The 22,995-nt window shown below is 48.8% G+C and overlaps 9 protein-coding genes across 9 annotated transcripts; 5 read left to right on the plus strand and 4 right to left on the minus strand.

The window, feature by feature from the left end:
• Positions 1–51: 51 nt before the first annotated feature.
• On the minus strand, positions 52–367 carry FMAN_04766 (uncharacterized protein; the record flags this gene model as incomplete). Its single annotated transcript, XM_041828489.1, has 2 exons — positions 52–225; positions 284–367. 2 exons carry the CDS (start codon positions 365–367, stop codon positions 52–54), a joined length of 258 nt encoding a protein of 85 aa, XP_041679347.1.
• A 3,728-nt stretch (positions 368–4,095) lies between these two features.
• FMAN_04765 (uncharacterized protein) lies at positions 4,096–5,257 on the plus strand (the record flags this gene model as incomplete). The annotated part of the gene is made up of 4 exons (XM_041828490.1): positions 4,096–4,188; positions 4,256–4,279; positions 4,347–4,417; positions 4,477–5,257. 4 exons carry the CDS (start codon positions 4,096–4,098, stop codon positions 5,255–5,257), a joined length of 969 nt encoding a protein of 322 aa, XP_041679348.1.
• Positions 5,258–8,516: 3,259 nt separating this feature from the next.
• On the plus strand, positions 8,517–10,407 carry FMAN_04764 (putative cAMP-dependent protein kinase; the record flags this gene model as incomplete). Its single annotated transcript, XM_041828491.1, has 4 exons — positions 8,517–9,572; positions 9,637–9,890; positions 9,948–10,325; positions 10,380–10,407. 4 exons carry the CDS (start codon positions 8,517–8,519, stop codon positions 10,405–10,407), a joined length of 1,716 nt encoding a protein of 571 aa, XP_041679349.1.
• Positions 10,408–11,746: 1,339 nt separating this feature from the next.
• FMAN_04763 (uncharacterized protein) lies at positions 11,747–13,569 on the plus strand (the record flags this gene model as incomplete). The annotated part of the gene is made up of 7 exons (XM_041828492.1): positions 11,747–11,833; positions 11,902–11,973; positions 12,035–12,099; positions 12,155–12,336; positions 12,398–13,035; positions 13,084–13,273; positions 13,325–13,569. The coding sequence occupies 7 exons, from the start codon at positions 11,747–11,749 to the stop codon at positions 13,567–13,569; spliced, it is 1,479 nt and encodes a 492-aa protein (XP_041679350.1).
• A 466-nt stretch (positions 13,570–14,035) lies between these two features.
• On the minus strand, positions 14,036–16,190 carry FMAN_04762 (uncharacterized protein; the record flags this gene model as incomplete). The annotated part of the gene is made up of 2 exons (XM_041828493.1): positions 14,036–15,827; positions 15,880–16,190. The coding sequence occupies 2 exons, from the start codon at positions 16,188–16,190 to the stop codon at positions 14,036–14,038; spliced, it is 2,103 nt and encodes a 700-aa protein (XP_041679351.1).
• Positions 16,191–16,648: 458 nt separating this feature from the next.
• On the plus strand, positions 16,649–18,195 carry FMAN_04761 (uncharacterized protein; the record flags this gene model as incomplete). The annotated part of the gene is made up of 3 exons (XM_041828494.1): positions 16,649–16,667; positions 16,721–17,002; positions 17,057–18,195. The coding sequence occupies 3 exons, from the start codon at positions 16,649–16,651 to the stop codon at positions 18,193–18,195; spliced, it is 1,440 nt and encodes a 479-aa protein (XP_041679352.1).
• Positions 18,196–18,642: 447 nt separating this feature from the next.
• FMAN_04760 (putative pyrroline-5-carboxylate reductase) lies at positions 18,643–19,770 on the minus strand (the record flags this gene model as incomplete). Its single annotated transcript, XM_041828495.1, has 2 exons — positions 18,643–19,595; positions 19,707–19,770. The coding sequence occupies 2 exons, from the start codon at positions 19,768–19,770 to the stop codon at positions 18,643–18,645; spliced, it is 1,017 nt and encodes a 338-aa protein (XP_041679353.1).
• Positions 19,771–20,886: 1,116 nt separating this feature from the next.
• On the plus strand, positions 20,887–21,783 carry FMAN_04759 (uncharacterized protein; the record flags this gene model as incomplete). The annotated part of the gene is made up of 3 exons (XM_041828496.1): positions 20,887–21,042; positions 21,092–21,271; positions 21,343–21,783. 3 exons carry the CDS (start codon positions 20,887–20,889, stop codon positions 21,781–21,783), a joined length of 777 nt encoding a protein of 258 aa, XP_041679354.1.
• Positions 21,784–22,123: 340 nt separating this feature from the next.
• FMAN_04758 (uncharacterized protein) lies at positions 22,124–22,756 on the minus strand (the record flags this gene model as incomplete). The annotated part of the gene is made up of 2 exons (XM_041828498.1): positions 22,124–22,450; positions 22,538–22,756. 2 exons carry the CDS (start codon positions 22,754–22,756, stop codon positions 22,124–22,126), a joined length of 546 nt encoding a protein of 181 aa, XP_041679355.1.
• Positions 22,757–22,995: the final 239 nt, after the last annotated feature.

Consider the following 22,995-nt stretch of genomic DNA (forward strand, 5'->3'; position numbering starts at 1 on the left):
ATGAAAATTGTCGCAAGCCGTTGGGTTTTGATTTTGAGCATCTTGGCCTCTTCAATTTTGCAAGCTAGCAGACTCTTGCCTTAATCGGGCAATGTATGCTGCGTTGACCATGTTCCAAGCGGCCATGTACTTCTCCATGCAGCTGGTCATGCAAGTCGTCTCGCCGCTCGATAGAGAAGTTCCGGGCTTGGGGACGCACTTCTCAAAGCAAGTCTCTTGGAGTTTCTGTCGTAGGCTGTTGTTAGTCTTGGTTAGAAGGTGAGGAATTGTGACATGGACGAACCTCAATAAGAGTGCGGGCGTTAACCAAGTTGGCCTCCTGCTGAACCTGCTTGATGACAGCAGCCTTGACTTGTGTGGAATCCATAGTTGTGATGTGTGTTTGACAGTCGTGACGTTGTCTGTAAAGCTGGCCTGGGCGACTGTCTATCGCAAAAACGTAGCGGGCTGGAAAAACTATCGGTCCGGGGCAGGGATTCACCTGATTGAAATCTTAACCTCAGACTGCTATGCCCAGTTTATAGCTATCGAAGTCTCTATGTTTCTCATGACCACGTATTGTGATACGTATTAATATACAGACATAACTTGTTTGCAACCTGGAGGTAAACCAATAGTGGTACCATTCGTTACAAGCAGAAAGCATTTGCTATGTGTCAAGGGCCTTGGTTGTAGTCGAGGCCTGCTTTCTGGACTGCGAAACACTCTGTGTTTACCCTTCGTCATACCGCATTGGTATCCTCTATGTTGACCTGATTAAATGTAAGTCTGAAAGACTCCCTCCGGCTTTGAACCCCAACATCCAACTGAGGCGTCGGAAGTAGTGCTAGTCTCTAGGAGTCTGGGTAGCAAGGGTAGATCCGTTATTCCCAGTGCTGACTTGTGGCGTGGGGCTTCCTGACGTCGTCGGTTCATTTCTTCCTCGCCCTCCAGTGAACAGAAACTGCGTCACTTTACGCTGAGGGAGGTCTTGGAATTCTCAGCCCCGGCCAGTGCCCGAAGTGACCAACTCTCTCTTTATGTCATCCGGGGATGTTCGAATCGGAATCTCGCCAGCCACGGGATACTTTCAAGTTCTTGCTTGTATGTGAAACCCCAAAATATATGCTCCTATCAAATCCGGGATACAGACGCAGCTCGTCCCTCCGGTTCTCTCAGCTTCATTGCGATCTCCCGCCCTCCGTACACTAATCCCAGTGCGGGACCCGGTCATGTTGCCATCCTCATCGAAATCTGCGTTTACGTTATCCGCTATGGCCCGACCGCTGCTGCTGGGCATGGATGTGACTTGGGAGGAAACAGACCGCCACCCCTAAACACCGCGCAGAATGCAGAACGTCTGTAAAACCCTCAAATGCCAGAGGCTCGTTACTGCCCCCGAGCAATGGGACTTGAGCCAGCTCTTGGAGAAATGGTCTCCGGCGGACGGTACCATTGTTGTAAAAACAGCTACATTCCGATAAAGATTATAAAGACATGGATGAATTGACAGATAAGAGGTAAGTTGCAGACAGTAGTATTTCGAGGACATCAGCTAATGATCCAGTTCAATGAATGTTGATAAACCTCGGTCATGCCTATACGGCTCCATCGAAGCTGAAGATCTTGAAATATCCAATGAACGACAGGTCCTTTCCTACCCAAAACCTACAAAGAACGGCTGTCTTCAACCCAGTGTCCCTGCAGAAGTATCTGACAGATTTACCATCACATTAGGACCGCCGGTCGGATTCACGACTTCAAACCCTTCTTGCATATTATTGTAAGGACCTATTTCTTCCTCGATTCCGTCCAAGAAGCCAGGCCAGCCCGACCAGGCTACACATTAGTCGTCACCTGCTGGCATCAGTCCTACTCGAGTTAGACAAGATGTTAAACCCAAATTTGCTGTTCACTGTAGTTCACTGCCCAACGCCATCGCACATGACTACGGTCCTCATACCCATGGCTTCCATTTCAGCAATCATTAGTTTGCATGCCCTGCTATGCCTACAGAAGAGATTCCAAAAACATGGACGCTGTCTATTGTCGCATCTGATGGCAAATACATACAAGAAGGGATTTCGGCGGGGTTTGACGCCTGTACTTTTCTGGCTAACAGCTAAATCTAGGTACTGGACATCTTATTTAAGAGCTCAAATTCAAATTGCAGCTCTAGGGGCCCTGCCTTACTTGGTAAACTCCCCAGGCCAATATGGACAAGGTTGTGGTTTTCTTCTTCAAGAACAAGCATAAAGCTCAGAACTCAATGAAAAAAAAAGTTGATGTTGCGAGACTAAAAGTCAAGCGTGAGGTTTCAAAAAATTGCTCACATGGATAGCCCGAAGCCCGAAGGATACAACACAGACCCTTGGCAGAAGAAGCTACGCAAGACTACCAAGCAAGAGAAGCACAGCCCATAGGTTCCAAAAAGTGTGATATCTTGAAGAAAGGGTCCCCCCCGGTTTGACCCAGGGTAAACCACCCTCATCAAGAGAAGCATGAGAAGAGAAGAAAAGAAAAGCATCAACAGACGGAAGCCCAGGATTTTATAGTGCCCCAGTTTCTGCCACTGGTCTGGCAGGCAGCTGGAGGTTCCTACCCTCGCTCTACTGTTAATCTCCTACGGGCAGCTGGCGGTCAGGTTCCTTCCCTCTCAAAGCTGATCCTCGGGCTCTCGCCATCAAACCGGAAGGAATTTGGTCGCCATTTAGGTAGGTACCTACCCAGGTACCTAACGTACTGGCGAGCTTCAGTTTCAGCAAGTACGACATAGGAATTTCTAATCGTCCAAGGTAACAAGGCCATCTCCCTACCTACCTAAGTATTGCTAGAAGGCAGTGGGATGATCTTTCCGTTGTATCCCCTTCCTTAGCCTTGTTTGGCTTCAGCCTTGACCTACCTACCTAGGTAGGTAGGGACCTGTTATGGCTTAGGTGTTGCGGGTATATATATCAAATTAACAACATCACAGGAACCTTCGGGCCGGTGGCACTCTCATCAAAGAGAAGCGTGATACTTGAAGAAACCACCTTTTTTGGACAGGGGTTTCATTGTTCGAACCCCGCCTAACAGGTAATAACAGTGTTTTCCTTTGCTTTGCTTTGCTTTGCTTTGCTTTACTTGTCACCCTCCCCTTCCGTTTCTTTGAAACTGTACAAAAGCTGCAGACTAGAGTCAAATAGCCAGGGAGGCTAATTTTTGGGGGCGAGGTACTATTATCAAACATAGGTCAGTCAAAACATCCCATGGAACCACCAAGACCAAGTAAAGCTGGTAACAAACAGTATACCGGTATACGCATGAGATTACCGCCATATGTTTGTCAGTATCGTTTCAACGGAGATATCCAGTACAACAAGACACGTTCTACTCCGAGTACCTCGATTACACCGGTGGCCGAGACTGGCAGCATCATATACTAGTAGGCAAGCGAAGACGAACACAAGCTTGGTACCGAATTCAACGATTAGCTTCCTGTGTGGATTGAGGACAAGATCAAGCCTAACAGAACAAGCGTTATCCCTGGTGGGCTGGACGCTGCTTGTGCAATTGTTTCAGGTATAGGGATGCCAAATTTCCTTAGTAGCTTGCGTATGAACCCGGATTTCCTTTTGATTCACGGTAACTAATGAATGCATTATGATGCTGTAGTATGATCGTGGTCGTTAGTAAATACATGGTTCACAGAGGAGGGGCTGAGGTCTTGAAATAAAGCAATACATGTGAAAGACAATGTGGCTACTGTGGCTTGAGAGTTTCATCAAGGGTCGAGTCGGGTGGGAGGGGTTCCAGCATCCAGGGTGGGAAAGTACCTACGGAGTACAGTGGAGACCACTCACCTAAAATCGTTTCGGCCACAGGCAGAGTCTACCTAGAGGAAGAGGACACTTGTGCTAGCTCCTTATCCCGATTAACAACCCCCTACATTTATCGGCAACGTCACAACGACTTTGACAACGACCACTGTGGTCAATTTCTTCCTGCTCCAGCACCAAACCTCACGACTTTGTTCCCGCATCCCAGAGCGGTTTGCGCCTACATCGAGCCAGCTCTAATTGGCACGGTACGAGAGAAGAGAGCAGGGAAGAAACACCGTCATAATATAGCTTCATCATGCGGTTGCCCTCACTATCAGCAGCGCTCCTTGGTGCGCTCGCATGGACTGCCCGCGCTGATGATCTTGATGATAACATCAGGAGTATTTCGGTATGTGCTCCTGCCTTCTTCTGACCGATCATCTGGAGCTTCTTTGCTAACATTCTTCACTCTCTAGCTCAGGACACATTCCTTGACCCAGGTTAGTTGCGGCGCACGCGAGCAGTCATTCACGGATCGACATATCAATTAACTCTTTTACTCGACAGCCCTACCTGGACTCGGACATGCAAAGCCGCTGGTACGACTTTGGCGGAGATACCATTATTCGAACCGATTCGTACGCATCCTCAATTCACTGACAATGGTATACCTGGGATGTGGGTTGACTTGTTACAGGTACATTCGACTTACTTCGGATCGTCCATCGCAGTCAGGGTGGATGTACTCACGAGTTCCTCTCACTGCGACAAACTGGCAGGTCGAGGTTGAATTCAAGATCTCGGGCAAGAACCAACTCTATGGAGATGGTTTTGCTATGTGGATTACCCGCCAACGTGCGCAACAGGGCACTGTCTTTGGAGGACCCGATAACTTCGAAGGCCTCGGAGTTTTCATCGACACTTACAAGAACAACCGTCCCGGCGTTGTCTTCCCCTATGTCATGGCCATGTATGGCGATGGCAAGACCTCTTACGACAAATCCAACGATGGAAAGCACACCGAACTCGCTGGCTGCTCTGCACGTGGTATTCGACATGCCAGTGTCCCTACTAAGATGCGCCTCACTTACTTCCAGGACAAACAACTCAAGCTAGAGCTCCAGTACAAGGTTGAGGATGAGTGGCAGACATGCTTCGACCTCGAGGATCCCCCAGCCATTCCTAACATTGCCTACGTTGGTTTCACTGCTGAGACTGGTGAGCTCAGCGACAATCACGATATCATTTCCGTGGCGGCTAAGAACCTTTACACTCAACCTGGCACCGGCAACACTGGCAAGTCATCTGGCACTAAGAATAAAGGACGTAAGGGCACTGGTAAGACCACCAACGGAAACAAGCAGGGCGGTAGTTGGACATGGTTCTTTACCAAAGTCATCCTGTTCATCATTGTTGCTGGCGGTGCTTATGTTGGCTACACTGCCTACCGAGCCAAGGCCAAATCGCACAGATTCTAGACTGGATCGCCAAGTATAAATGGGGCCAGCGCCTGAAATGAAGTGATGGCAACAAGTTGGTGAGACAAAAATGTCTCCGCCTAGACAGCATCATCCAGCTTTCCTTGAATCTTTTGTATCTGTGTTTTGAGTAAGGGAGAGGCGACGAGAAGGGTACAAGCCGGTGAGCATTGCGACGTACCTTTGACACGGGGAAAAAACAATCTACTATTTTGTTGAGTTATGACTACGAGTTCCTGGTTCAAATGTTCCTGCTTTTCAAAGATGACTTTGTGAGGTAGAGTTGTTGATGGAGGGGAAGCCTTGAAGGGTATTAAGAACCACAGCCATGGTATCATAACCCATGGACGAATGCACCGCTTGTGGTCACATATAAGCATATCGATCGAGCCTCTGCCGACAATATACACATGCAAATGGGTTGCTATATAAATAAAACTAAAAAAGAAAATATATATATACAGCCAATGATCAATTGATATGAAATCCAAGTTAGCTTGACCGAGAATCGTTGACAATCTCTGAAAACGGTGAACTTCAGGGTAACCAATTTCTCTGAGACAGGTTGAACGCAGAGGCAAAAATAATCAAAGACAGGACTTAGGGAAATCGTTAGTTAGCCCCGTAGAAAATACGTAGGTAATTGATCAAATTTGTGCACATCTGAGCCACTGGTATATGTGAAGATGCTGAGCTAACGGCTGTCAAGGAAAAGGTTTGGCTTGAACATATACTCACAACCGGTTGAGTACTAATTCTCATATTGCTGAAAGTCGACCTAGCATGTATGAAATACCAAGGAAGCATGGTATTCACCTGAGTTGGTGGACAAGGCACAGCCTCTTTTCTACAAGCAGAAGAAGAGCAAACTTCAGATAATATATAGAGATGCAATTCGGCCTTGGCCTCATGCAAGGCGCAGTGCAACACCAGATTATATTAATGTACTGATCAAGTACTTTAGTCTCCAATCCCCAAATTATTAGTGATCAAACTGAGCACAAAGGATATAGGACATTCCACTGTACTCAAGTACACGAGCAATTCATCTCATCTAATCACTACACGTTCCAGCGGGCGCACTAATCCTGAGCCGGGAGCTTGATTGAGTTATGACTGATCATAAGGAAGCTTTCGTGAGTCGGTGTTGGTCTAGTTGATCATCCACTCATACAAAAGGTCTCTCTCCTGTTCTCTTTAGATCGAGGTAGTAAACTTCAACACATGAAGCTCCCGTCGGCTCATGGATCGGATATCCACCCCGCCTTTGACTCGAGACAGCCCATTTTCTCTCTGTAACTAGTGACGCCAAGCGCCGAATCTTGTCCAATGTCGAGATGGTAGTTTCATCAGCTCTATGCCTTAGAGTACTCCATTGTGCTGGGCTGTTATTCTTTCCACTGTAGCTCCTGATGTCAGCTTTTGAAACACCCAATAACCGACCGGATCCTACTTGTGTCCTTTTGTCTTTGCTGAGCTCTCTCCCTTCCATTCCAATCCGACCTAGTGAGATCCCTCTCATACAGGGCGCCAACCCTCCCAGCAGTCTCGACTTTTCCTCACTCAGCTCATCTTGTTTGGATCTACTCAATCTACGTCTTGTTCCTTTCATCTCACTTGAATTTGATCTTCTACATATTTCATGTCCATCTCCATCACCGTCACCCTCATCGTCAACCAATCCCACCTTATTGCCAGACTCAATTGTCGTCACTCGTGTACTCTCAGGTCTTGTGCACGCCACTAAACGTCTCGCCGAGTACTCGCGGCTCCTTGTCCTCGGTATTTCCACTTTCACCCAAGTCTACTAAAAACATCGACATCATCGCATTGCTCTCTATGCTCTGACCCAGCCCGTGTCATTCTTGCCATACTCACGGCTGCTATGAGCTACTAGTTACATGCTAGAGCTGCAGATCAGTCAACCAATTCCCGCTAAAGAGATATCGTCTTGACAAGTTGGGCGCCTCTTTTTGGACACGAACCGACACAAGGCACCGCAAGCGAGCTCACAAGAGCGAAGAAACCCGCGGCAACAACAACTCGCGGCATCATTGTGTGCCTATCAGTATCAGTATCAATTTCCCCTGTGTGCAATCGTTGATCCGATCATAAAAGAGGGGCAACTTTCGTTGTGGGCGAAGCTCCAACTACTACATCATCACCAGCCTGCTTAAACCTTGTACCGGTACTAGCTTGCTTAAGGTGCCTTGTCCTGGCTTGCCCTGCCTTCACAATCGTTTATATCCCATTGTTTTGCACAAAGACTTTGACCTCACTCACAACTAGAAGGGCTCAGTTTTGGCTTGGCTGTCTAAACGGCAAAAAATCAAAACCAAAAGCATCGTCCAACGTACGAAAAGTCTCAAACGAGGGATCTTTGGCTATTTGTATCCTATCCCTCCACCTTTGCCAGCCACCAGAGAGAGCCAAGGAATAGTATCAGCCATCCAATTGCCGGCCTCGGGTGGAATGCGCCAAGAGTCCAAATCCTTTGTTCACTCACGAAACCAAAAGAAGGAAAAAAACAAAGCCCGGGTTCTCACCACCGAGCATTGTCTTTATCCTCCCTGTCCTATCCATGCATGCTTGTTAGGCCCATAGCTCTGGATACCGTTGTTTATTACCTAACCTAACATCTGAGCGAGCTGAAAGAGAGCTCCCCCACAGAAAGACAAGCCGATCTTGAAGAGACCAGACCAGACCAGACCGAGACCAGCACGTCACGTCACGTCAGCCTCCAGCCCCTCCCCACTATTCCGTTGCTGTACCTGAACTTGAAAGAGCTGCAATTGGAAGGTTAGCTCGGGCTAGTAGGTTGCACCAGACGAGCTCACTGACCTCTTGCTGGTCCAGGAGAAGCAAACGTGCTCAAATCCTTCCAACTTTGCTGTCTCATCCATCTGTCCCTCTCTCTGTCTATTATCTCTCCGTATCTGTCATCCTGTTGTCAATTAATTGGAGAGCTCTCAGTAAGGCATAATTCAACCGGATATCCCACAATTGGATCCATACACATCCACCACAAGCCCACCACAAACCAAGCAAGCTGAGCTGGGCTGGGTAAACTGACCTGTTCCGTTCCGTTCGATCGATCTGCACAGAGTGTTTCCTCATCTTTGGGTCCATTCTACCGCAACCACCACCACTCCTACACACTAACTAACTACCTACCTACCTACCTACCTATCTCATCCCCTCCCCGCTTCTCTCGCAATTCTCCCCCCCTCTCTTTCTGTCGTCACACTATCACTACCCTATGCCTTCACTGGGGTTTCTCAAGAAAAAGCGGACCAGAGAGGGCAACTCTGATCCTTCTGCTTCAAGTCCAACTAGTCCAGTTACTCCTACCACTTCCAGGTCCAAGTCCATCTCTAAAGCTTTTCACCTGCCTCGAACAAGCAGGCAATCAACCTCAGCACCAAGTGCCCAACCAACCAACGGCCAGAGCCAGCAACAACAGCAGCAGCCAGACCAGATTCAGGAAGGTGCCGTGTCTCAATCGAACCAATCCTCTGCGCCGAATGAGCAGACGACAGCAGCTACGGACGGACAGCAACAAGAAGATATGAGCGCAATTAACCTCCATCAACCCTCATACGGTGCGGGCAGTCCTATGAATCACGATCATCAGAACCTACCCAGCATCAATAACCTCATCAACCCGCCCCAGCAACAGCAGCAGCACAATGCACAGGGCAATTCCTACAACAACGGCCAGACCAACCCGCAGTACCTAGCCGCCACGATAGATAGCCATCGACCGCAGACCGTCAGCCCCGGAACTGATCCCGCAGCCCTCCAACAGCAGCAGCAGCAAGCTCTGCCACAGCCGAGTATGCCTCCGCAACAGCAACAGTCGCAGGCGCAGCAACAACACCAGCAGCCGCCTCAGCAGTTCCAACAACAGCAGAACCAGAGTCAGAATCAAGTGCAACAGCAACAACAGTACCAACATCAGCCGCACCATCAACAGAACGCTAGCACTGGTTCAGTCATGCGTGTGACAAAGGGAAAATACTCGTTGGGTGACTTCGATATCTTGAGGACGCTTGGAACTGGTAGCTTCGGCCGAGTACATTTAGTCCAATCGAAGCACAACCAGCGTTTCTATGCGGTCAAGGTGCTCAAGAAGGCCCAGGTGGTCAAAATGAAGCAAGTCGAACATACCAATGACGAACGTCGCATGCTAGCTGACGTCAAACACCCTTTCCTTATTACCCTCTGGGGCACATTCCAGGATCCGAAGAACCTCTACATGGTGATGGATTTCGTTGAAGGTGGAGAGCTATTTTCACTTCTGAGGAAGTCGGGAGTAAGTTTTATATGATGCCCCCCCCAAAAAAAAAACCCCAATTGACCTGACTAACACACTGCAGCGTTTCCCTAACCCCGTTGCCAAATTCTACGCCGCGGAGGTCACTTTAGCTTTGGAATACCTCCATTCAAAGAACATTATATACCGTGATCTCAAGCCAGAAAATTTGCTACTCGATCGGCATGGCCATCTTAAGATTACAGATTTCGGTTTCGCGAAGCGCGTGCCTGACAAGACATGGACTCTGTGTGGTACTCCGGATTACCTAGCTCCTGAAGTGGTCTCTAACAAAGGCTACAACAAATCCGTGGATTGGTAAGTTCTTGCGACTGGCGACGGAACAGAAACGGACTAACATGTTTGGCGTACAAGGTGGTCCTTGGGTATCCTGATATATGAAATGCTATGCGGTTACACCCCCTTCTGGGATAGTGGATCTCCCATGAAGATCTACGAAAACATTCTCAAGGGCAAAGTTAAATATCCGGCATACGTCAACGCGGACGCTCAAAATCTTCTTGAGCGTCTGATCACAGCCGACCTCACAAAGCGATTAGGTAACCTCTACGGAGGCCCAGATGACGTGAAGACCCATCCTTGGTTCGCTGAAGTCACCTGGGATCGATTAGCCAGGAAGGACATTGACGCGCCTTACACGCCACCAGTCAAGGCGGGTGCCGGAGACGCGAGTCAATTCGATCGTTACCCTGAGGATCCCGAGAAGTACGGAGTGGTTACGGCACCAGATGAGTGAGTGATCATTGGCAATCTCGATTATTAATTGGCCAAACTAACCCTTTGCAGGTACGGTCACATGTTTACGGAGTTTTAAGAAAGTGCTTGAGAGCGAGTAATCGATGTACTTGTATGATTAGGTTGGAAACAAACCTCTCTTGGTGCAGTCAGCTTCGGGTGGGCGTTCATGCTGGTGCGCTTTCCTCTTGGATATGAGATGCTGGAACTGTGTTATTTGTCGTTGGTTCATGTTTCACGCAATTGTAGGAATGCGGTGATGAAACAGAAGGCTCCCGGGAATCTCTGGTTGGAGAGAGAGTTGGTTGGCTGTTGGGTGATGAGCTCAATTTGGAAAGCCAGGTGAACATATCATCCTATGCAAGTAGCCCAGGTCACAGAATAGCCTTGAATGAATATCCGTATTACGGCATCCTTATACTCAGGTACCCAGAATATGTCCAGTACGTCTTGGTGACCAATTGATGAATATGCACAATTCCATCGGGATTTTCAGTCTATCAACGTTGCTATGACGTTTCCTTCACAATTCTTCATCTTTCCACTAGGGGAGGAAAGAAAACGCAGGACCTTGACCTCGGCGATAAAAATGCATAGGTAAATCTAGCCTAAGATTAGGGGACTCTTTGTTGAGTTTATTTTGACACCATATATTGAGGTCTGGTGTTTTCTTGCTCCCTCCCTGAGGCCACCCCAGCGGGTAAGTTTCGTTTCTCCACTCAGCCACTAAAGAACGGGTTCGGGTTCCTCTTTTTAGTGGCGCTAAGTAAAGCTGGGGTTGGGATTTTGGGAGCGGCCGCCATCAATCTCCGAAGGGACGGACCGTTATGAAAGAAAGTGCTTGACACAAAATTTGAAAATATCGCGGGGTTGGGATCCGATGATAAGGTAATACTGGCTTTGACAAGACAAGCGAACACTTTCCCTTTCAATTGATTCATCTGAACCTTGATCTTGTTTTCGACAGGCCAGAGCCGATGTCCATTTCTTGTCACACTGTCTGACATTTGATTCAGCCTCATCCAATACCTGGGCAAGGTACCTGAGTATCCGTAGGTAGGTACCTAGGAGGTCAGTAGTAGTCACAATCCCTACTAGCCTTGTACCTTATAATCTCACCGATTCTTTTACTTCTACGTTTTCTTCTCTCTTATAACAAATTGTACATTCACCTCTTGATTGAGTCCCCCAAAAAGCCCACCGCCAAGCTTTGACTAGCGACCTGCAAGGACCAAGACGGGCAGCGAATCCAGTGGAGGTGGCTTTTTTTTTTAGTACATTGGGTCCAACGTGAGAGATCTTAAACACCCGCCTTCTGAATAACCTACCTACTACCCACTACCTACTGTACAGAAGAAATACTTCTATATCTGTCGCACACGCAGCATCTGAGCTCGGGTTCTTGCATCGTGGTCGCAATGGAGGACTATTTGTTTCGACATTACGTTGACCAGTGTCGCGTTGTCAAAGAAGAGACCAGCTATATCCAGGTCTTCAATTACTCAGTAGGTTGTGTCTCAACAAGACTTTGTATCAAGAGAACAATGCTTGCTATTGCTAATACGCTCACTAGGATCCGTTCTATGATGTCTGCGAGGAGCACCCCTTGCCCGATGATGAATTTGACAACTTTCTTCATCAAAGGGTAAGTCAATGCCTTACACTGCAAAGTATCTCATATCACAGGACTCGATTGACAAGGATAGGGTGCCTTTGCGCCGCCAGATCATCTGAGGTCTGGCACTAAGCTTCTCAGTGGTGTGCGAATAATGTGAGATCCAACGTCGCAGAACATCGAGATAGAGTCCACTAACACCGTTGCCAAGAGTTCAAAAGAATGCCAAGCATCCCGATACGTTTCTCCCAAAGGTTATCTCACTTCCGCCGGATAGATATAGTTCCATGGTTCGCACCTTGAACTTGCCATACCGGGGAATCGAAACGACTTCAGTAGTTGGCCCTTTCTTCTGGTCTGCTCACGACCAGGATGAAGACGAGCCTCATTTGCGTGAGCTTCCCCGCCCCCCCCTGCGCTGGCTCCTGAACTTCACCACCTGACATCCCACCAGAAATTGTCCACCGTAAATCAGATGTTCTCAAGAAAGGGAGAACACGAGGCTGGGAGATGCTTCTCTCACATTCCCTCAAGACCGGGGTCACCACCGGCTTCATCAAAGGCACCCCCAGCTCAGAAGTTGAAAAGTCCTTGACTCATCTCAAAGCATGTGCTAATCAAGTTGGACACCCCATGTTACTCCCCATCATCATCCTCACGTATGATCTATCCCCCGAAAATGACGAGAAACAACGAAAGGCTCGGCACTGGCTTCGCCGTCTCGAGAATGCCGTGAGTTTGCGCAATGAAGTTGAGGAGCAGGAACAGTACTTTCAAAATGGATTTATCGATATCGACGGTCTAAGTCGTGATCTGGTTGAGTGTCATGGCAATGTCATGTGGAAACGACCCCAAGCATATGAAGCACTGGTCAAAGAGATGGAAAAGGCCATGGAAACCTTTCGGTTTGCTTGGATGACACTGGCTCCTGCGGCCGAGGAGCAAATTGAAGCTGAAAGAAAGCACCGCAAGGAAATCCAAAAGTTGCATCGAAGTATGGCATCTCGTTTGGACTTTTACAAAGTCAAGCTCAAAGGCTTGGAGAACTACATTCATACAACTCTCGAGAGACTCAAGGTTCAACGGGAAGCGGTCAGTCACCCTCAAACTTGTCGCATGATGTCACTGATTTCTGGATAGCTCTATAATATCATGTCACAGCGTGAAGCAAGATTGAATCTTGAAATTGCAGGAGAGCAGAGGCGAATAGCCCATGCTAGCAAGCGAGACAGCACGGCTATGAAGACATTGTCGCTAATGGGTGCCCTATTTTTACCTGGAACATATCTGGCATCCGTTTTCAGCATGACATTCTTCGACTTTGGAAAAGGTTTGCTATGGTTCTTCATTATCTACTGGCCTTGCTAATCTGCTGACGCAGATGCCGACCCTGTCATTTCTGTTGAGCTTTGGGTATACTTTGCCATAACGGTTCCCGTAACGGCGCTGATAGTCGGGGCGTGGACGTTCATTGACAAACGCCGCCAAGAGCAGCACAAAAAGGACGACGCAGACCTGGAGAAGAATATCGATAAGATGGAAAAGGAGATCATGTTTGCCCTCAGGAAGCGGACAATGAGCAAAGCCAATACCTGGAACACTGTCAGCCCACCCCCGAAGCCATGAGGAAGAGGAAGGGAATATATTGCTCGAAATTTTGATGGCGTTGTGGAAATTCTGGGCTACCACACGATTCACGACTCATGAACACATTGACGCCATTTGTGACGATATGGACGACTTCACTTCAAGGACAAAACCAAATTTGACGAATACGATGCATTAGATATATATTTGCGTATAAAAATATGATCCGTTAAAATGTGAGCGTCTTATGACGGTATCAGTAGCTGCCCCCATGATGTCCAAGTAGCACCTAGTCCGTTTCCTCATGTCCGTCCGAATTATGATAAGAGACGACTCACGCATGAACATGTCAATCAAACCCCAATTAATCCTTCAACTCCACGACGGTTCATCCATACCGACTCTAGTAAGGAAGATAGGACAGTACAAAAACACAGTACAAAATAAAAGGGTTCTTGCTTTTCCCTGAAAGACCTTGCGCCGCCCATGTATAGAAATGATGTGGCTAGATACGGATCTGCCCTTCGCTGGAACCACCAAACCATCTACGGAAATCAGGTCCCGAGCTTGATGATCCAGCCCCTGCCGTATCATGGTCGCCACCCATCCACTTTGGCTTCTTGATATCGTTAAACCATTTAGGGGCTTCGATACCATCCATGGTGTTTTTCATACGGTGGCCGATGATGGTAAAGAGGTTATCGTCTTCGGGCGGCTCGTCGTTCCAGTTCGCACCATAGCGATGTTCTGGACCACGGCGGGCATTCGCAGCTGGAGCTCGAGCTGGAGACCGCGCAGGCGAAGAAGCGGCGCCATGGGCAGATGGTATAGACAAAATTGGGGCAGATCTACCACCAACTGTTCCAGCAGCCCCTATTCTAGCAAGTGCATCTTCTCTGCGATGAAAGAGGGTGTTTCCACCAAGTTCACGAGAGATGAGATCTCGGCCTTCCCGCCAGGAGCCAGTACCATAAGTGGTGCCATTCTCCTCTTCGTCGTCCATTACATCCATGCCAACGAAGATTCGTTTGACCCGACCGTAGATGCCAAAAAGGGTAGCAAAGACAGGGAATAGTACGACCACAGGAAATAGGTCATCAAAATAACGACCCAGCGGTGTAAAGTCGATGAGCTGTCCGAGAAAGTGATAAAATACAGTCTTGTTATAGACCTGGCTCGAAAGGAAGGTGATGAAATTGTAAGAGATAGGAATAGTCAGTTTGGCCACCTGCATCGCATACCAGAAAGCGGACTCATGAGCCGTGTTTCGTCGAACAAGGGCTCGACCTCGCCAGACTTTGACCTCGGTCATCGAAATGAGTGCCGCTGCACACATGTAGCAGATCCAGAATGACGAGATGGCCTGCCCAGCGAAGCCGACTTCAGGCTTATCGCCAACCCAATGATGAACCACAGTTAATCTGATGATAGAAAGCTTGGGGAATGCAAACTTGACGACCTCAGACCAGACAATACAAGCCGACGCTGCTGCCAAGAATAAACCGAGAAGGACTTGAGCATAAGGCAAGATTTGATAATAGTAGAGGTATCGAGTATATGGTGTCAGGATGGCGGTCTTTTCCCAAAAAGTCGCATGAGGTGATACCTCACCAAAGTCGAGCTTTTTCGATGCTGCCGAGTCCAGGATCGCTTGCGCTTCAGCAGCTTCTTGAACGAGGTCACTCCAAGCATTGACATATCGAGATCGAGCGTGTCTGGCGCGCACATACTTCCTAGTGAGATCGGCGAGATACTTTTCGGTGATGACATGTGGAATAATATTGTTATCGGAGCTGGAACCTAACCGGGTGCCTCGGGGTTGCGACTCGGGAAGATTCGCCATTTCTTGTAGTTCTTCGATCCAGTCTCGGTATGTGTTTGCGCTTCCTGTCTTGCGTCGGCCAAGCTCCGCAACCTGAACCTCAATATCCTCAAGTTTGGTAATCGAGTCCTCCATCTCTTCATAAACCTTGGGCGCCTTGCTCTGGAGTCGTCGTAGTCGTCCGCTGATGCTTGCGCCGCGCATGAGTCGTCGAGGTATCGACACCAAGCCGTGGCCCATGAGATAGATGGCGAGAATTAATCCCCAACAGTATGCGAGAGCCATAATAGTGCCCTTAATAACGTCGACCTTGAAGGAGAAGCCGGAGGAGATGACATAGTAAATGAGCCCTACGAAACCAAAACCTAAGACGATGGCATGAAACTGGGCATTGCTACGCACCGAGTACATGAACTTGTCGTATGGTTCTCGGTATCCAGAGTCGGAGTATTCGGCAAGGATTGGAAGAATAAACCTGTATATACTGGTTAGCCTCCACCGTGATGTAGTACACCAAACCGTCATACCATGTCAACGCAAATGTTAACCAATATGAAATGCGCCACGAAACAAGTATAACTCGCTCAGGGAGCCATATCCCCCTTGAGTCTTCATCACCAGTAACTGCGCTCGAGGCAAGATCGACCGGAACGAGGATCACGACAATGGTTGGTAGCCATAAGGCGAAGAAGATGGGAATGAGATAAAAGGCTGGTGTCGTTCGTAGTGGGAGATAGTATCGTAGAATAAGGAGAACGACGAGGGATATGACAACTAAAGCGATGCACGAGAAGATGGCAGAGCCAACCGGCGAAGAACTGCTCGTTATGTGTAACATGTTAAAAACTCGAAGCGCATGGCGCACAAATTTGTAAGGGTAAAGTTGAAGCGAAAGTCCGAGTTCTAAAGATGGTTTGGTTCGATTGCCTGAGACCTGAGTGAGTGACATGCGATAGCCAGGGGTACAAGGACCGTTCGGACTTAGCCTTGGGGCACGTACCTATTGGCCGTCCTTTTCATGATTACGTCATTCCTTCTATAAGGCACACACACGGTTTTGGGGTAGATTGGCCTGGAAAATTGGGCGCGAAGACTGACTGGTGTCGGCGCATGGATTTAATTGAATCGCGTGAAGTCGCGTTTTGGTGGACCCCTTCACCCAGACAACGACAACCATTCACAACTCGAGCGCATCGCGACTTGGATTCCATCTCTTTCAGGACTTCGTTAGACCAGGTCGCATTGTGTTTCTGATCGGCCATTTTCTCTCACTTTCGTTAACAGCAAGCACTCAAAATGGCGAACATCGAAGAGTGTAAGTCTGGCGGCTGTCATAACTTGATCTCCCAAATACTGACATTTATTGAGGGCTCGCCAACGCCAACGAGGCGATACATATCAGCCTTGTGTCTCCCTCCGAATCTGGCCTTCAACATCTGGCTACATTTAACCCCCGACACACATACTCGATTTTTGGTGAGGAGGAACAGATCTTTGGCTACAAAGATCTCAAGGTCAGCCTGCGGTTTCGCGCAAACGATATGCGACCGCACTTGAAGACATCCTACAGCAAGAAATTCAACGTTGATGGAGGACCTGAGCCTACAGATGTGGTAGCTCTTCTTAGGGAGGGAAATCATTTACCTAAAAGTACGTAACTCTTCCTTGAACGCGCAACGAGAAATACTAACAGCACCTACCTAGTCGCCTTTGCCACGGCAAGCGATTTCGAAGAGAGCTCAAAGCTAATTGGCGATAACTGGGTACCGCCCGGAACCCTCCATGCGACCTTCGATAGTCCTGATGGCGAGTACGAAATCTGGCGTGGAAACCTCGCCGACCCAACTATCCAGCAACTCAACAGCCGCTTGCAGATATTTGTTCCTCTTTTCATCGAAGGTGGTACCTATATCGGCCAAGATCCCGAGATGGACTCAACAGAGCTTGATCTCTCCGATGCCGATCGATGGACATTCTTTGCCCTTTACCAGAAGCGAAAGGTCGCGGACAAGACCTCATATGTGTTTGTAGGCTACTCGACCATCTACCGATTTTACTATTTCCAGCCGCCCACGCCCCCAGCATCGCCTCGAAGCGATGAGTGGGAGCTGCCAAAGGGTGAGGTGGACCTCGCCGAGTTACCCTCCCGAACAAGACTATCTCAATTCGTTATTTTACCCCCTTTCCAGGGCAAAGGTAACGGAGCAAGGCTCTACAAGACCATCTTCGAGCATTACCATAAGATTCCACAGACCTATGAGTTCACTGTGGAGGACCCAAACGAAGCCTTCGATGACTTGCGAGACATCTGCGATTTGCAATTCCTCCGCACGATGCCCGACTTTAATGACCTGCGACTTGATACAGACGTTGCCCTTCCCAAGAAGGGAACTCTGCCAAAACTGGTTGTTGGCAGTGACAAGCTTGAGACTATCCGACTTCAGGCTAAGATTGCACCTCGCCAGTTTGGTCGGGTCCTAGAAATGCATCTCATGTCTCAACTTCCCAAATCAGTACGACCGACAATGGACATTGATGGAGACAAGCCAGAAGCTACACAAGACGACAAGCACCAAGGCAAGATCTGGAGCCTGATTGTTAAACAGCGACTGTACCGTCACAACAAAGATGTCCTATCTCAGATCGAACCTCATGAGCGCGTTGACAAGCTTGATGATACTCTGCAGGGTGTTGGACTAGAGTATGCGCGTATCCTCGCCGCCTTGGAACGCTCAGCGAAGCACTCTCAAAGCCAATCAGTAGCGAATGGCAAGCGAAAGCTAGGCGCAGAGGAGACCGAGCAGGATCCTGGTAGCAAGAAAGCTCGCGTTGAGGATTCTTAGGTGTTTATGTATTTTAATTTCTTGACGCTTAACCGAATGACCGGATTAGCTAGGCGTTGGGAATACTGGACGAAGGAAAATGTACTATCTTGTGTATAAATCAAACCATTACACCTATATCCAGTGAAACCTAGACTATGCTGTGCCATGCCATGCAAACAAATAAGTCGATCATATTTACAGAGGCGAGAATAATGAACTCCCAAAGGTCTGCAGCAAAAACTGCCAAGTACTATCGAGTCTAAGATAGAAAACCATGGTAGGATTTTGTCTTCTTTCCCATACCGTATCCTCGACCTCTTTGGACTTTGTTTTCGGTTCGTAGGCTGATTCTAGTGATTGAAAGTCTGAGTCTACTTCGGGGTCTGAGATAGGTAGGGAACATATATCTGCTGGTTGTCAGGACTTCCTGGGAAGTTCTGACCGATCATCGTGCTCATGATCCACTCATTCATAACGTGCACCAGGAAATCTGGTGCCATTTACACCGTCAGCCCCCTTTCCAATCTGACCGGCCACAACAGCGGCCTCACGTACAGCTCTCGAGACGGAGCCACGGACTCTACCCTCCTCAAGAACCAAGACACCACCAATAGTGCAGCCACCGGACGTGCAAACCTTCTCCCGGAGAAGAGCAGGATGCTCGCCACTTTGGACAAGGCCAGCAGTACCCCTCATAGACTGAGTAGCCATGCGCTGAGCATCGGCACGGGGAATGCCCATAGCAACAGCGCCATCGATGGCAGCTTCCAGCACCAGAGCGAAGAAAGCGGGACCTGAAGCACACAGAGCTGTCGAGGCATCCATATGTCGCGTAGGAAGGTAGACAACATCACCAATGCGCCTGAAGATCCAGGTAACGAGGCTCTCGGTGGCATGGTCGAGGGGAGAACTAGGAGAAGCGATAACGGTCATCGACTCGCGGATCACGGCAGCTGTGTTGCACATGGCCCGGACAATGCGGCATCGACCATCCTCCTCTGGATCCTTGGAGGGGACAGCGCCGTGGAGAGCGATTTCAATGTCCTCCACTGTGATACCAGCACAAACGCTGATGAGAAGTTTGCCGTGCAGGGCTTTTGAAATGCCAGGCTCGCTAAGGATCTCTTTAACCATCCATGGCTTGCAAGTTAGCAGAACAACCTCAGCCTGCTGAACGGCACCAATGTTGTCGTTATGGACAACCTTGAGAATGGAGGAATGCTCCCAGAGAGCGCCCTTGACACGCTTGGCGCCCGCAGCAGTAGCAACGCTGGCAATGAAGCGTGAGGGTAGTCGTTCAGGCACCTCATCGCCAGGAGTTGAGGCTCCTGATCTGGGGAGGGACTGGAGGGGCCTAGGTCCTTGCATCTCAGCCAGTGAGTTTAAGATACCACTGAGAATAGCAACTCCCATAGTTCCTTGGATTTGTTAGCAGATGAAAAGTGCGTTACAACACCCGCAGAAACGTCTAGCGTCGCCCTCAAAAGGACAATCTGCATCTGGTACCAAGGGTATTTCTTTCGACTTACCACAACCAAGAACAGCCATTGTGAGGTCCGTACTGCCGTTTGAGCCATAGGGCGTGAGAGCCATTGTGTTGGGAGACATGGTATTTTGCAGTAAACGAAAGAAAAAAGCACTTGTTATTCAAAAGTTTTATAGGGAGGAGGGGAAAACCTTGATATAGAGGAGATGCTACCTGAGTCAAGGACGGGGCCCAAGTGGTTTAGTGGAGGAAGCAATGGGGGAAAACGGAATTGAAAAGAAGAAGGATAACTAAAAAGGCTGGGGAAATGGAACCATATTTATGCGGGAAAATTCTACTTATAAACAAATACTAGGTAGGTATTACTGAGAAGCAAATGCGCGCAAAAGACTGAACTTTACCGGGTAACAGAAAGTAAAGTGCTTTTGCTGCCCAATGCGCATCCTGGCCACACAGTCAAGACGAAGCAAAAACGGAATGCGTCGAAAATAAGGGGTAAGTTTGAGACTCACGCCCGTTGATACTTCTATGTACAAACTCTCCAAACGGGTGCTATTCACCGAGAAAAGTGACGAAGCAAATTGCCGTGAGGCAAAGTCTCACCATATCAGGAGATAAGAACCATTCAGTAGCCTCCCATTGGGTTCCGACTTCCCAGACAAGCCCAAAGCCCAAAGCCCAAAGCCTAGCCTGGACCGTGTAAGTGAACCCCTGTGAAGTGAGGTAATTCGTGAATCTGAGGCCCCTGAGCATGCTTCGGGGCTTCACCAGAAGCCCTTTCACGCGACAGGTCTTCACCGGAATCCTCTTATGGTTAGACTCATGCGTTACACCTTCGGCTTGTCCGGGCCGGATCGATTTCTTTCCTGTGGAGGGGGATGAAGCTGGAAAAGAAAAAGAAATGTTGCGGGAACGGTGAGACCTGGTTATTCCCGCTGGTTTCAAGATATCAAACTCACTTCTTCGCACGGCCACAACGTGGCACAGCTCCTTTCCCTTGCAGACCCACTATCAACCTCATCGACAAATTATCTGGGCTTCTCACCTACCACCTAATCCAGCCAAACAATTCATACCATCGCTTTTTGTTGTTCTTTCCCCCTGCCTTTGCTTTGGCTGTGATACTCTCAAGCCGTGCTTTGTATCTCAAATCTTCCGGCCTTCCGATAGAACATCGGTTTGGAATTTTTCACTTTGCACAACCAACTCACTGCGCTCTCAACATGGCCGACCCATTTGAAGTGCGAATGCGCTTCACATCTCAACTTCAACATCTCAACGCGTCAGTCACATCTGCTCAGAAAGCTGCACAATATGCGCTTAGATTCAGAGACATGGATGAGGACTTGCATTCATGCATCCTGGAACAGCTTGAACGAGTAAGTCGGACCATTTTATCTCAGTGGACTCGGCATTCACACAAGATAGCAGAACAATATGAACATACGTGCCAATATCATGTACTTTATCGAGCACTTCCTAGACATGGCTCAACGTGACGGACACCCCGATTACATTCGAATGATGCAACGGGACATCATCCGTGTCGTCGATGCTGTTGCCCCGGATGATGGGTCAGGTGCTGCCAACGTCAAAGTGGTCCGAAAGGTGAGTTGATCCCCGCATCATGGCGCAACCCCAGATTTGTTCTAGAACCTGTGGCTCACATGTCGGTGCAGGTGTTGCAGGGTCTTCAAGGAAAAGGGTACCTGGAGTCGCAAGCAGTCAGTCAGATCGAAGATGTCATCAAAGAGCGTGAGACAAATGTAGAGGACCTCGGCTTAGCTTCACCAAATGGAGATGTCGAGATGACAGACATGCCCCCCTCACAAACCATACCTAAGGCAGGTCGAAGGAGCACGTCACACCAGCTTGACAAACGTCAGATTGAGCAACGGATTGAGGAGGACCGCGAGCGCCACAAGCGCGAGCGCGAAAGCATTTGGGCAGTCCCCAAAGCCGAGAATGCTGAGATGGACAGACTGTGGGAGGAAACGAGTGACTTTGGAGAAGACGACGACCGTCTGCTCACCGAAGAGCTGGATGACTTCCACAAAGAGATGGAGATACAGTCTAATTGCCAACATCATCATGGAGCAACGAACGGCAACCGTCGCTAAATGGAATCGAATCATCTTGCATTTTTATGGAATGGATATTGGTCGGCGTTCGGTCCTGGGCTCGCATTGGGATTGAGAGAAAAGTATTGATACCCGTCGTTTTCGGCATGGCTGGCTAGAGCAGCGAAGTTTCAGACCGACCTTCCTTGAGAATTGAGGTCGCATGTAGATGAACAATACATTTGTTCAATATGATATCATAATTAAAAAGAACCCATCGCTGAATGAGCCTTTCTAAGGGTACATATTGTTAGATACTAGTACAGATGTTTTTACACATGCAATCCAGCCATCTATCGTGCCAAGTCGCCTGTCCTTGCGCCCCAGAGATCCAACCATTTTACTCCATAACCACAGTGGCGCCCAACTCCTTCATGGCGGCGATAATCTTCTCAGCATCTTCTTTCGGGACGTTCTCCTTCATCATCTTGGGCGCACTCTCGACGAACTTCTTGCTATCCACCAAGCTCAGACCGAGCATGTTCTTGATCTCCTTGATAACCTTGGCCTTGGATGGGGCATCGAACCCTTGCAACTTGAGGGTGAAGAGCGTCTTCTCGGCGGCAGCAGGAGCTGCCTCCTCAGCTTCTTCGGCGGGAGCGGGAGCGGCGGCGGGAGCAGCAGCAGCGAAGCCGCCTATGGGCATGTCGGGAATGTTGAGCTTGGTCTATTGAAAGGTTCCAGTTAGCAGTGATACTGCGACAAAATAACCCCTCCAAGGTTCAATTAACGCCAGATGATTATCCTCACTAACCTTGAGGCTTGAAACAAGGTCAGCAGTCTCCAAGAGAGTAAGTTGACTGATCTGATCGACAATGGCTTCGATCTTGGGGTTGGCGGGAGCGGCATCGGTTGAGTTCCATCTCCTCGAGGCAGCTGAGATTCTGACGAGCTGTGTGGGTGCCCGGGCAGCGCGAGCGGATCGGAGGTGGCGAGCACAGCTCTGGGCGGCGTACCGACAAGACATGGCCATTTTTGTGATTGCGGTTGGCTGGGGGTTTGCTCAATTCGAAGAGTCGTCGCGGGCGGGCGTCTGATGAAGCGTCTTGAAGATTTTCGAGCTGTCTCGACGGTTTGGCGGGCTAGCGGCTTTATCACGTGTATAATTGGGTCTTCACTTACATCGAATCATTGCATCCTTGGATTGAAGCATTCAATCCCACTATGCCCTTTAATGAAACTTGCATGGGTTAGGGTATGGAAGAAGTAATT

Source organism: Fusarium mangiferae (assembly GCF_900044065.1).
Source record: "Fusarium mangiferae strain MRC7560 genome assembly, contig: FMAN_scaffold003, whole genome shotgun sequence".
NCBI classification, from domain to species: Eukaryota; Fungi; Ascomycota; class Sordariomycetes; order Hypocreales; family Nectriaceae; genus Fusarium; species Fusarium mangiferae.